At 41.1% G+C, this 14503-nt stretch overlaps 1 protein-coding gene across 2 annotated transcripts in view; it reads right to left on the reverse strand.

Moving 5' to 3' along the window:
• Ryr3 (ryanodine receptor 3) overlaps positions 1–14503 on the reverse strand; it is a 542105-nt gene that overhangs the window by 208332 nt on the left and 319270 nt on the right. Inside the window, exons 22-28 of one of the 2 annotated variants that reach the window (XM_029469442.1) lie at positions 13939–14043; positions 12228–12331; positions 10984–11067; positions 8660–8819; positions 6703–6850; positions 5245–5453; positions 4571–4745 (exon numbers count right to left, since the gene is read on the reverse strand). In XM_029469442.1, coding sequence (XP_029325302.1) covers positions 4571–4745; positions 5245–5453; positions 6703–6850; positions 8660–8819; positions 10984–11067; positions 12228–12331; positions 13939–14043 — 985 coding nt within the window. The remainder of the gene's footprint in view (positions 1–4570; positions 4746–5244; positions 5454–6702; positions 6851–8659; positions 8820–10983; positions 11068–12227; positions 12332–13938; positions 14044–14503) is intronic. The other variant, XM_021156945.2, reaches the window with a different exon arrangement.

Below are 14503 nucleotides of genomic sequence, written 5' to 3' on the forward strand. Positions count from 1 at the left end.
GTAGTTCACGATTTTGCCTCTAGATGTAGGTCATTGAAGACATATAGTCACAAGAGGAACTGGTCTACCTGTACACAGGATTCCACATGATTCTCTGGAGTTGATCTGGATAATAGGACCCACTTGACAAGGGCATGTGGTATTACCATTAGATTCTCACAAATTAGGACTATCACTGTGCACATAAACCAACCCTATACCCCAAATGAGACTCAAGATAGGGGAAGAGAGATAAGTAAGGGGAGCAGAAACACTATCTCTCTGCTCCCCCCACACAGTATTCAGCACACAGCTGAGACTATGCAGACAGCCTTGAAGGGGGGTGGTGTTTTGTTTATTTTTAATCTCAGGTAGTTGGTGGTTGGAAAGAAACAGTGATCTGGAAAACCCAATTGATGGTCTATTGGTCTATTGGTGTTCATTTCAATCTGCAGATGGACCTAAGAAATACCATTAACAGTAGGGCAGAAACAGATCATGCAGAGAGGTAGTAAGATGACCCTGGACCATTCTTGAGGTATTTCTCCCACATGGCGTATGCCTCTATCCCCTTTTTTTTTTTCCTGCTAAGACTCAAAACAGAATTCAGAGACAAACCCTGTGATTACTGGAGCATTCATAGAATACTTATGAAATAAACAAGTAACAACCAAAAAAGAAACTAAAAGTAAGAAAAAAACCCTAGCAAAATGGCTTTGAAGCCAGTATAAGGGAAGCAAAAGTTGGGGAATCTCTGTGAGCTCAAGGTCAGCCTGGTTTATCTTAGGACAGCCAGAGCTACAAAATGAGACCTGTCTCAAAACAAAACAAACAAACAAAGAAAAATAGCAATCACTTAACCAGGCAATGGTGGTTTATGCCTTTTGTCTCTGTTCTCAGGAGGCAGAGGCAGGCAGATCTTTATGAATTTGAGGCCAACCTGGTCTACAGTGAGTTTCAGGACAGTCAGGACCACACAGAGAAACCCTATCTCAAATCTCTCTCTCTCTCTCTCTCTCTCTCTCTCTCTCTCTCTCTCTCTCTCTCTCNCACACACACACACACACANACACACACACACACCCCTAAACCAAACCAAACCAAACCAAACCAAACCAAACCAAACCAAACCAAACCAAACCAAACCAAACCAAAAGAAAACTCAGGAAACAAGAGGCAGCACTTCTATGCCACTTTCAGCTTCTGAACACAGTCCCCATCTAGAAAGAGAATTAACAGAGCCCTTTGGCACAAGGGCACAGATGGCAGAAGCACTTCCCACAAATAAGTTTTATTTCCTACCTCTTAGCTGTTAGCAGAGTCCTGGGGTCTTTTAGGCAGGTCAATGGGCAGAAACAACATGAAAGGATGCCCCCTGTGAGCCCCTGCGGACCTCATAGCTTCAGCAAGAGGCAGGATGGTCCTCAGGGGATTGTATATACCAAATCCTCTGCCAGCTGTCTCATCCCAAGATCTGGCAGGATCTTCAAGTTTTTTTTTTTTTGTCTCTTTCCTTTAAGTAGAAGATATGTGAAGACTAACAGCAAAGCTTTCACTTTGATAGCTTCTGAGCTTTTCAGATACACAAGACTGTGACAATATTAAGAACTATAATGGTCTAAGCCGGGACCAGGGCATGGAACAATAATGAAGAAACAACAGAACAGATAAGCTCACGGGCACAGCATTTGTGATGGAGAAGAGGATAGAGATAGAAGTGAATTAGTAACTCAGAGGGCAGAAGCTACACCCTGAAATGTTTGTTCTTAGCCTTTCTCCTGAAGACCAAAGACTTCTTACTGAGGATCATAGATCCAGGGTTATACACTGGTGACCTGAAAAGTACCAGCACATAGGTTACTAAGGTGATTACAAAACATCAAATGTTTAGTTTCAACAGATGGTTCTCTTTAAAAGGCAAAGCAAGATTTGCTGCCTTCTTCCACATTTTGCAAAGAACAGAGAGATGCTATATGTTTATCCCAGACCTCTGGGCTGTTGTTATTTCAGAACGATACATCAGCTTCCTTTCAACCATCCCCCTGCCAACTCTTGTGCTATCAATAGCTGAAAGAGCCTTCCAATTATCTTGTCTCTGTGTTATTAAAGCAGATACAATACTACATTATAATGCACAAACATATTACAGTACAAGTCTATTATCAGACAGCTTTCTAATAATAGAATTTGTTTTGCTGAAGGTCAAATCCTGTCCCTGCACAGAAAAGGCATCTCTCTCATCATAGCAAGACGATATTTGAAAACTGAGCTACTCTCAAACAGTTCTCTCGTTGATAGCATCTCTCTGCTCAAACACTATATATGCCCATTTCACAAAGTGCAGTGCACGGATGCTGGGCTCAGAGAAAGCACTACTTTCTTGGATGAGAACACTGAGTCTTGATATGCAAGGCCACCTTCCTTGCCAGTTCTATCATTTATCCATCTTACGTATACATTTCCACCATCTTACTGTTCTACCCCTCCTTGAAGGTTCCTGCCACCTCAACACTAGCCCCCTTGCAACCTTAGAGTGACTCTAAGGAGAAATGTAATGAAAGTGTCATACTGGGTACTTTATTCACCATTCAATTCAAATGTCACTCATGTGAGATTTTCTTCACTCTACATTAGTCACTTACCATTTATAACCCACTGTTTTGCATTCTTAGTCACCTTTTCCTATTTTCATCTTACTTACTCCACAATTAGATCAGGGATTGTTCGCACTGCCACCACTCACATTTCCTCCTGCATTAGCCCACTGGATCTCAGGATGTATGTGCAAAATTTCCAGAGTCTCTGGGCAGGAGGTAGGCTTTGATTATGCTGTGGAGCAGAAATTCTGCATTTCTGACAAGCCTTGATACCTTGAATATCTAGGCTTTACACTTAATGTGAAGCTATACAATCTTCACAAAATTCTCAACACTGCAAGGCAGACAAGATTCTCATCTTATAAATGAACTGGAGGCAGGTAGATATATAATCTCCTTCTGGTTCACATAGTAGCAAATCCAGGAAAAAAGTGTTGGACTTGGGGCTCTTCCTACTATCTTTGGTGAAATGCCAAAGTATCTCATTGTCTTCCTGACCTCAGGGATGCAGAAGGTGGGTGGGAGTACCCAGGGATGGCTCACCTACACTGCTCTCATATCACCTGCTGTTTTCCCTCTCATTTGCATCCAAGCCAGCAGAGTTGCCATTCCTTCAGCAATATCTTGTCTCCCCACCCATCTCTCAAAACAGAATCTCCAAAACTGACTTTCAAACCTGTTAGAAGTCATTACAATACTATCCCCATCTTAGATTTAGGGATTCCTTTTCATTAGGAAAATAGATTCCTATTTACCCAAATATTAGACTCTGGAAATCTCTTGAATGGCTCAGCTGAACAAGCACATTTCATGCAACAGGTGGCTGTAAAAAGTCCATCTTCATGAGGCTAAAGCCACTCTAAGTAGTAAACATTTCTGTCACAGGAACATGGCTCTTTATATTTTGGTTCTCTTGCTGATGCAGTTATATTTCTCTGAGGTTTTAGAGACAGACTCCTTGTTTTCATGATCTCCCAGAAAAGTCAGTGCTTCAAGTAGTCCTAATCATTTACAGAGGGTAAAATTAGGCCCAAAGAGGTTAAAGAAGGCCAGCTAAGATGCCACAAGTAGACAGCTGTAGGCTGAGGGCACTTGTCTCCAGACCAGAACAGCATCCTTCCTAGCTGCAACTATAAAGCTGAGTGCAGCATAGCACATAGCACAGAGGTGAGCACACAGCTGTGTTATGTCACTGTTACAATTTCCTGTCTGGGAAGAACAATGGAATGTATTTGATCTATTCTCTTATTTTTAAAAAGATGAAGAATACAAAGCCCAGAACAGTCAAGCAGTCTCTACAGGAGTTGCACCATTTAAAAGGATCAGATCTGCCAGTTTGTAGTTCAGTACTCTTTCTCCATATGCCAACAATCTGTGTACATCTTATATGGACATGTAGATAGAAAAATAATAAGCTCTAAGTACTCCTTTGTGTCACTGGAAGCATTGCACTGATTGTCCTCCATCCACGGCCAATAACAAACACAACTCTGCTTTGGTTTCAGTTGTTTGAATTTCAAAATAAATTCTATTTCATTCACGGGAACAGCTAAGTCTAGCTTTTGTGTTCCAGTGGCTCTCACCAAAGCATCAAGTTCAATTACACAAACATGCCGACTGACAATTCAAATCAGAATAAAAGGATAATTCTTTAATTCACTGATTTTTTTTTCTCTCCTGCCAAGGACATTCCACCATACACAATTAGCATTTCCATTGTACTATAAACAAACCTGGGGATCTTAAAATGCCAAGGTACAGGGCATAGAATTAGCCTCAGTACAGAATTTATATTTATGAGCACATGCTGACTATCACTATTATTTGCCTTGATTCTTCAGAAATTGCAGCATAAGAGGTGGCCATCTCCTTTAAAGTTTCAAATATGCAATGGATAATGTACTCTCAATAGAGAGACACAGAGCTCTGCCAGCTCATCCTGGTTTTCTTCCAACAGCAAAGAGTAAGTAACGGAGGATAGAGTGATGGATTACCATTCTCAATCTCATAGTCTGCGAAGGCAAGTTCAGAACCTTTGTTGGTGATGAGCAGTTCCCCATTCAGTGTGAAGACCATGGAGGCATCATCCAGGTTAATCATGCACCCGACCACATCTCCTGGCTGCCAAGTTCGTCCAAAATACCCACTGCCTTGATGCCAACGCTGACCCTGCAAAACAAGACCATAGGCTTCGAGAAGAAGAGGAAAATACCCAAGAATCCCAGCAAGCTGGAGAAGTGCCCACAGCAACAGGATGCCCTAATTTATAATGGAAAAATCTTTGTAGTTTACCATGCATAGCTCACAGGAGTAGTGTCTATCTTACAGAATGAAATGGAGACATACAGGCCTCATGCAAAAGATGGCCTGAGTCCCTTGGTTCATATTCAGCCTTGACAAGAAACATAACTTTTTCCCTAGAGCATGCAAAATAATCTCAACATATTGGCTGGATTGTGCTAAGTGGGTTACATCTGGAGTGGCACCAACCATTTTGCCCTTTCCCAGAATCAAGAACAAAGAGGCAATCACTATGCAATATCCATTCAATAACTATTATCTAGGGGCAGTGGATATTCTCTCTGAAGCCTATGATGCAGGCAGCCTCCAAGGAAAACTCTGGAAAAATAAACATGTACTGATTGCATGTGGCTATGGATAGACTCACCCTGCTTCCTTCAAACACGAAGGCTTGGTCATCAGCCCCCAGCTCAATGTCAGGACGACAGCCTGGCCTGGCCCAGCCAACACGCATGTCTCCTCCAGTTACCACTTCAAATTCAAAGTACCACTTTCCAGACTTTACAGCATATGACCGTTCTACTCGGAAAAATCGGATCTTGTCTATGCTGACCTTCTCGACAGTAGGATCAGCTACTGTGAGAAGCAGAAGATGGGGAAGAAGGAAAGAGACTTTTAATGATGATGTAGTATACCTTAAAGAACTTGAAATGAACAACTAAGATGGCCATAGAATTCCCACTGCCCAATAAGGCATTTTGTTTGCACCATGACACTCATCAATACTGATATCACAACAACATGAACCATCTTTTATTGGACATTCATAGTGATTTCTACACAATAATTTTATCAAACCAGGATGAAAAATACCAAGGGTTACAAAGATTTAATCACTTGTTTAGCATCATATTAAACAGAATAAAAGATCTGAATTCAAGACTGAAAATCTTAGCTACCCTAAAGAAAAATGTGTTTACCATAGGTCTGGGTCACAGAAATACACATTGTAAAAATATCTGTCAATAAGCAAGGTGGTTCAAGCCACCACTAAGTGGAGGTAAGCTCCCATCCCTAACCAAGAACTTATCTCTAATTGGCAACTACTTGCAAAAGAAAAAGCATTTTTCTCCCAATGGAGTCTCACTGGGTAGAGATTCATGCCCAGCAGTAGATTGCCAACACAAAACAAGACAAATTCAGCAGTGTTTTTGTAGATATTTTTTGCCTCATGTTGCTTCGATTGGACATTTCTAAAAAATTCTTACTGGTATTTTACTTGTATATTTGTAAATGGTTTTCAATGTTATGTTTTTGGGAATTTGGTGTATAAGCATGTATGTGTACCTGTGTGATTCTATGATTTTCATTTTTCCCTTCAATTCTGTTTTTATTTTTGCCTGTTATCTAAAGAGAGAAAATGAAAGTGCTGGTGTGGGGTTGAATGTAGGGGGTAGAGAGGGCTAGGGAGGAGAAAGAGGTGAACTCAGGATCAGAATTTATTATATACATTTTTAATAAAAAAAATTGTCAATGGGATGGAGCTTTACGAAACCAAATTCCCACCTCCTAAAACATACTATTAGGCCGCACAAATTGGACTTGGTAGGTTATAAAGACAAAAAAGGATACAAATTTGGAAGGAGAGGGGAGGTGAGGGCACATCTTATAGAATTTGGGGGTAAGATCCATGCTGAGAATATGAGGAGAGCACATTGCATGCACATATAAAATTCTCCAAGAATAAAACATCACATTTTAGGAACTATACCATTAAAAACATACCATTTCCAATAGTAAAAATTAGACCTTTGTAAAGGTAACATTTCCTAGATGAGGACTTGTTGGTAAAGTGTTATAAGAATGAATGATCACAGCTCATTACCTAGTTCTTGGTCTGATGGCTCAATGTTATATCCATAACCAACAAATGTCCGTACAGCTTCACGTAGGCTGTCCCTGTTTGATTTCTTGGTGCGCTCATCTAGTAATGCATATGGCACCAGGCGGGGATTTCTTTTATTCTTCAAATCCTATGTGAAGCCAAAGGAAAGGTGCCAAGAAGACACATTTCAGTTTTACAGGCAACCCATCCTACTCACACACTCCTGTCTGCTTGGCTGGCTCATCCTAGTCTCTTAGATTCCCCCCATGTGGCTTGATATTTAGCAGTGTGCATATTTGATACTTCTTTTCCAGATTAAATGAGTATAAAAGGGGAAATCTTACTAATGCTCAAAGCTAGCATTAAAAACACACTTTAATAATGCCAGCCTGCAAATAAAGTGTCATCAAGTTGGTTAGGAAACTTCATTCCCAAGGTAAGGCCCATGGGAACAGTGTAACTTTTTCCTTAAGGAAATTCACGCTTCAGTTTAATGTCCACACCCCATCACAGCACTGTCTTAAGTCATCAGAGAGACACTAGAGGGAGTGGCAGAGGCAAATCATGTCCATCAAAGGGTAGACTGTGCAGGGGAGTCATCTTTAGGTTTTGAGAAGAGACTATGAAGAAAGTAACAAAAGGTCAAATGTAAGGAAAGTCACTCAAACCAAGGTACACTTTTCAAACCTCCTGGATCCCAGGTCTCTATGCCTTTTCCCCCTCTGTATTCTCATTGCCTTCCAGATTTTTTGGAGCTAAGTTTGGAAGAGTTCAGTTTGAAACTGTATATCTCTCACAGTCCCATGTATTTGAACATATGGTTTGCAGCTTATATTGTTGTTTTGGGAAGACTGTGGAATCTTTTAAGAGGTAAGGCTGGGCTGGTCCAAGAGAGACACTGAGAGCGGGGAGCAATCATTTATAGGTGATAGCCCCACCTTGTTCTGCTTCCTGATCCAGAAAGATACAAACAACTGTACTACAACTTCTTGCCTCCACAGACTAAACTGTTATAACCACATGCTTTTTCCTATCATGATGAACTATAATCTGAAGTGACACCTCTCCCCCTTTCTTTAAGTTCCTTTGGTGGGTATTTGTCACAGTGATGAGAAAAACATAGAGGCTGATGTATGAGTTAACTCATATGAACTTTCTGAATACTAACCATTAATGATTAAGTAAACGAGGAAAGTATTTTAGGGAAAAAAGTCTGTCAAATGGTTTGCAGTGAATCCCGATTCTAAACTTTGCTTGAGTCCTTGCTATGAACCTAGCTGTTAGGTTACTTCATGGTTAAGCCAGGAGTTCTACCTTTGCCCAGGGATCTTTAGTTCAGTGGCAGAGAGAGAGAGAGAGAGAGAGAGAGAGAGAGAGAGAGAGAGAGAGAGAGAGAGAGAGAGAGAGAGGGAGAGAGAGAGAGAAAGTGTGTGTGGATGTATGTATGTATGTGTGGCTTCTGGGCAGGTTGCTTCATTCTCTTTCTAAGCTGTTTCCCCTTGAACTAACTCAGTGGTTTGTTATTTAAGGTCACCTCAGAACTCCTGCTGACCCATGATGTTGATCTGTCCCAAAAAGATTACTGGCTCAGGGTATTGATTTGCTCCTAACCTTGGCCTTTGAGGGTATCATGAAAACTTATCTACAGTGAAAAAAAATAAAAGAGAGACTGAGATAAAGTACGCACAGAGGACATTTTATCAGTGAATCTCTAACTAAAGGAGAGATAATGTTTATCCACTTCTATAAATTGAAATGATGCCTGTATCCAATATCAATGTGACTGTTACAAATTTTACCTAGTCCATGATTCTATAAATAATAAACAGACCACACTGTGAGGGATAGAACACAAGGGCATTGCGCATATTCCAATCTCACATGCTCCACAGCAAAATGACATTTTGATGGATGACCGTACCTACTTCTCTAGCATGCTTGACCCAACACTCCTTACCTGTTGAATGCCATAGGTCCAACCTTGTTTTATTCTGTCCTTTGCCCAAACATTGTGAGCATTTTCTGCAAGCTTATCCACTAAAATCTCTTGAGGTGGTAACAGCTTCACATCGGATAAATCCAAAGGGGCTGGCTTATAGCCATTGGACATCATATAGCTACAAGTAAATGAAAAAGTATACACATTTTGAGTAGATGCATATGATTCTCCTTTTCTAGATTTTTACAGATTTATTTTTTGAAAATCTCATATGCATATAATGTATATCAATATCCTACTATCTCCTTTCAATTATCTCCAAGCTCCTTACAACATACCTCACTTCAAATTGCATGCCTTCTTTGTAAATTATCTATTGAGTCCAGTTAGAATTTCCCATCTGTGCATTGGTGTGGGGTCATCCAGTGGGGCATGGGTAACCTACCAGTAGCCATCTACCAAAAGACATGTAACTCTCCTTCCCTAGCAGACAGCCATCAACCGCCACTAGCTCCTCAGTGGAAGGCAGTGCCCTGAATCAGCTCCTACCGCCTGATGAAAATTTTTTACAGGGTCGATCTAGAATAGGTCTTCTGTTGATAACCATAGCTGTCTCTACCTGGCAGCTGGCAACCACAGGTGCCAGTGAATTCTATGTTAAAAGGACAGTGTTTCACAGTACTTCTTCCCATACTCTAACTTTTCCTGTGCCTTCTTTTGGGGTGATTCCTGAGGTTTTGGTGTGGGAGTTGGTACAGCTAACTCATCTATGGCTGAACACTCATAGTCACACTCAATACTGTAAACAGTAATGAGTTTGTGTATTAGTTTTACTTTATTAAGATTATATGTGTGTGAGTGTGTACATAATCACTAAGCAAATAAAGGCAGAAACAAAATCTTCCCTCTTTGTAGCATCTTACAACTAATATATCTCATATATTTCAAAGGATAACATTGAAGAACGCAGTCAATAATGCAAATCTATCTTTATATATAAGAAAACTGTTTATGTGCTGTGAAAATGAAGGACACACTCAGCATGCTGCAACATCATCTGAAACCTCTCCATTCTACTTAAGAACACAAAATGTTAAAACCAGATTGGCAAGGATAAAACTTTGAAGTAAAGGCTTTCTTATAAGTTAGCATAGAATGGCCACCCATTCTTGCAAAGCCCAACCTTTCCTCTTGGAATTAAAACAAAAAGCCGTGACAGCTGAAAATTTGTGAGCATGAGGTGACTTTTGCAGTTAGTTCTCCATTGCAGGAGTCATGGCCTCAAATGCCTATAATTTGCAACATAGCATGCAAATGTGAAGGAGCTTACTATGAGTCAAGTGGATATATGTATAAGGGCAAAGGTTGAGTACATTGTGAATAGGGTGACTATCCCCAGGGCAGTTAATTATATCCATGTGAGAATATGAGTCTAGAGGTGCCCATGGGCTTTAGGACTACTAACTGCCCAGACTAGAGCAAAAACTTGAACATGGTAATCTAAGGCCAATTCTATATGCAAGGCACGAGATACAGAATCTATGGTAGTCATAGGAGACCATCCAGTCTCAGGACAGCTGCTCCTGACAGCCTCAGTATGTACTGGTTCTAGCAACCTCAGCTAGAAGTATGCCTCTCCAGATATCCTCTCTTAGATACGATTTCTTTGACATCAGGGGCTATGACATCAGGAGACTGACTCATTGGCTTGGGAGTGTAAGCAGGATAGTGATGGTAAGCATGTCATTAAGGATGGCACTGCTTTGGCTCTATTAATGACACTTGTGTTTTATTGTGTGCATACCCAGAGCTGGCACTGAGGAGCAAGAGAACAGAACAGTGAATGAGCCAGCAGACAGTGTGAGAAACTGTCTGGATGTAGAGATAGGAAAGACAGTAGGAAACACTAGAGATATAGAGATATAGAGAGGTAAATGAAATTGTGATACAGATTCCCATGTTCTTAAGGATTTATGTGTCATCCCAGTGCCAGAGCAGTGGAGTGAGTCTCTGCAGTGACTAGGAACCATATCCAAGCTCTTTTGCCAACTGTTCTTCCTATTCACCAGAGTGGATTCATTTGAGGTCTGCATACCTCCCAGCTCAAAATTAAGCACACTGGCACTAGGTCTGGGAAGAATGTGCAAAAGGGGAGGGGACTTTGAAATGCTTCTTTTGCAGTGGGCATCTTCTGAGGGTTCCAGTCATCTAAGTAACTAGAGGAACATTCTAAGATGATACAAAGTCTGTCATCTGCCTTTGTGCATGGCCTCTAACCAATCCCCCCACGCCCCCACCCCCAGCTTCCACGTTCTGCTTGAGCCATTAGAAAGTTCACCTACTTTTTGGGAAGCTTGACTTTCTTTAGATCCTCTTCCGCAGCTGGGTTAACGTGAGCAATGTGGCACCCCAGGGCCAGCAAGGTTCTGTGATGTAACATAGGAAGAGACTTGTGTCAACTGAAAGAGGAAGGGTAATAAGAACCCTAACCCATGTCTGAGCTGGTTAAGTGGACAAAAGCTATTCATTTAGACCAGAGGTTGTCCAACATATTCTGTTAAGAGGCAGACAGCAAGGCTTTGTGTACCATATATCTCGGTCACAGCTACTCAACTCTGCCATTATGGGGTAAAGGTAGCCACCAATAATATGCAAACCAGTGAGCCTGGCTTTGTTGCAATGTAAATGTATTTATTGAAACATGTGGCTGGCTGGTTTGTCCCACAGGCCATAATGTGCCAACTTCTGATTTAGGTGATAGCAAGCATAAGAATGTGAAAGAGAGGCTTGTTAACTGCCCCACGTGGAGACATTTTCTAGTTTCTAAATTCACTTTGAATTATATCAAGGACTTGGGTTCATGGAATAGACAGGATTCTAACATTAGATCTTTAGGTCAGCAAATACTTGCTGCATGATGTCTGTATAGCATCTTGAATTTTACTTGATGTAGCAAGATGTATAAAATGGTTTTCTCAAAAAGCATAGTACAATTAGAGATAGCATGCATGTAAGCCTATGACATCTTTGTTATGTGATCAGACAATGTTAGAGTATTCTGCACTGACAAGGAAAAGGAAAATACAAAGAAATAGCAGTCAAGAGTCACAAAGGGAATTATGGGAGGTCCACATGGACTAGGGAGTCTGGGTCTTTTTTAGGATCATAAATGAGATGGTGGCACAATTGAAAGTTGATTAAAAAACTTAGATTTTAGTAATCAAACCAAATTTTCCTTTGCTTTCAACATTATCCCCCCCCCCTTTTTTTTTACTTGATTTAACACTAACCACAGTAACATTTGGTCCTTTGGTTGTATTTCTCTCCTTCTCTATCCTGCCCCATGCCTCCTGCATTTTTCCTATTTCCAGAAAAACAGCAAATGGTCTCTGGAGAAATACATTCACTAAGTACTAATGTGAGTCAGCTCCTTACTATGTTAAACTCTGTGACATGAAGAATCACTACTGCCCAGGATTTATCAGTGTGTTACGTTTGCAGACAAGAGGGACACGCCTTTGCAGTTTAGTTACAATGCATCAAACCATCCACTCACTGTCTAGTCCGCACTCAATTAAACACTCACTTCAAGGTTTCTGTTGACATCTGCAGGTTATAATTCTTCTCAGTTTCAGGGAGCTTTGAAAACTCTACAAGGCAGGGATGCTGTCTTTTGTTGTCATCCCGTACCTAGGTGACAATATAAGAGGGAAGAGGATTTAAGTCTTGACAGCTGGCACTGTCCTGTGAAAACAAAAATGAACATCCTTCGGGGGTGGGGGGTGGGGGGGGGACCAGGCAATCCCTATCAGACAGGATAAAGACAGCAACTTGCTGATAGGTAAATGCACGTGATTCTCTTGGGAATCTTACATATGGCTCCCAAGGTGACAATGTCTTGAACTCTGAGGATGTATTTCAAGACAGGTGTTTGCACTTCGAGCATAATTTTTCAGACAAGTGTGCTACTGTTTTTATAGGCGGTAGCCATGCTTTTATTAAAAATTCACATCACCATAATGTTACTGGAGGATAGCATACCTTTAACCACAAAGGCCTACAGACAGGGACCACTTGTGCAATCTTGAAAGTTTATTAAAACCATGTTAGAAGAATAAAAGAGTAAGATCAAATTAATTTTAACAAGATATTGTATTTAGCTCCATACATGTAACATATTGTTTTTGTTATGAGAGTAAGAATAAAATAATGTGAAGCTGGGCATGATGGCATATGCCTTTAATCCCAGTACCTGGGAGGTAGAGGCAGGTGCATTTCTGAGTTCAAGACCAGCCTGGTTTATAGAAGTCTCAGGATAGAACTATCCAATGAACGAAAATAAACATTCAGTGTAAGTTTGACAACCACAAATACACCACAGTCCCACTTAGACACTTCTCAACCTCTCAGCAGCCATATGTGACTCTTCCACTGAACATAAAGATCTGAGCATTCACTCACTCCCTCATTCATTTAGTTATTTAGCAAATGCTAGAGTGTACTAATCTAGATTTTATGAGGTTAAAAACGAGGGCAGAGAGTTCTACCCAACTGAAGTCAATGGTCTAATAAAGTAGGAAATTGTGGTAAAATATTTGTAAGAATGATTTCAATTTAAAATTACCATTGCATTGACATCTACGAAGGACAGACTTCAAGAGCATACTGCAGAGAGGTGATCATTCATAAGGACACTGTTTTTGTGGCAACTATGGTCATACATACATGTTAGAGTGCAGGGGCCTTTTCAGTAACTAAGAGGAATATGTATCACAAGAGAGTATCAGGGTCACAGGATGCTGTAAAAACTCACCTATCTTTCTGTTTCCAGAAGTGACCTTCTACAAATCACAGAGCAAAGTCATTTACATTCTCTCTGAAAAAAATGCTTTCTAGTGCAAGAGACTCCCTAACCCCCTCCGGTCCCCATTAATCTTAGTGATACATTTGAAAGCCCTGTTAAACAACTTCTGATTCAAAATGATGAATCAGTCTGCTACTAGCATCAACTCAGAGGCTGCTTTTTCTGAAGAGAAGAAAGAGAAATATGAGAGGTATAGAGGAGTTAGGAGGCAAATGGGACGTGGGTTCCCAGTGTGCCTGTGGAGAGCTGGTCTCTTCAGTGCTGGCTGCAGAGGGACTGAAGCCTGGGATGTAACCGAATAATGCAAAGGTTAGACAGGTTGGAGGAAGAAGAACATTTTACTTCACCATTCCCACTCTCGATCAAGTAGAACTCAGGGAACCCTTCCTCCCAATATCACAATCCACCCAGTGCTGGCCATTGAAGCACATACTTTGCCATAAGTCCAGCCGAGTTCTATTTTGTTCATCCCCCAAAGCTCGTGGATGTTCTCAGCCAGTCTGTCTCGGATCTTCTCTAGGTGAAGTGGCAAAACAACCTGAAGGAAGAGGAGTGAGAGCAAAGCCCGAGCTACAAGAATGAACTGGATTGAAGTCTCCAATGCCCCAGTGGAACTCACTGCCAATGAGGAGGGACTGCACTGGTTAGAACTCAGTGCTTTGTCTGGGTCTGACCCTTCCAAACTTCTGAAATTATTCTAGATGACTACTGAGTTTCTGCTCTCACACAGCCTCCCTGAACCTTACTGGAGCACTCCAACACATATACCTGTATTCAAACCCTTGCCATCCCAGAGTGGAAAGAGAGAAGCAACTCGAGAAAGCTGTTCTCTGGTCTCTACATGTGTCCTGTAGCACTGGAATGTGCACATACACACATATTCACACACAGTCATACACATACATAGACACACACACACACACACCATACACAAACTCCCACTCCCTCTCCCTCTCCCTCTCTCTCTCTCTCTCTCTCTCTCTCTCTCTCTCTCTCTC

Source organism: Mus caroli, chromosome 2 (assembly GCF_900094665.2).
Source record: "Mus caroli chromosome 2, CAROLI_EIJ_v1.1, whole genome shotgun sequence".
In the NCBI taxonomy this organism is placed as follows: domain Eukaryota; kingdom Metazoa; phylum Chordata; class Mammalia; order Rodentia; family Muridae; genus Mus; species Mus caroli.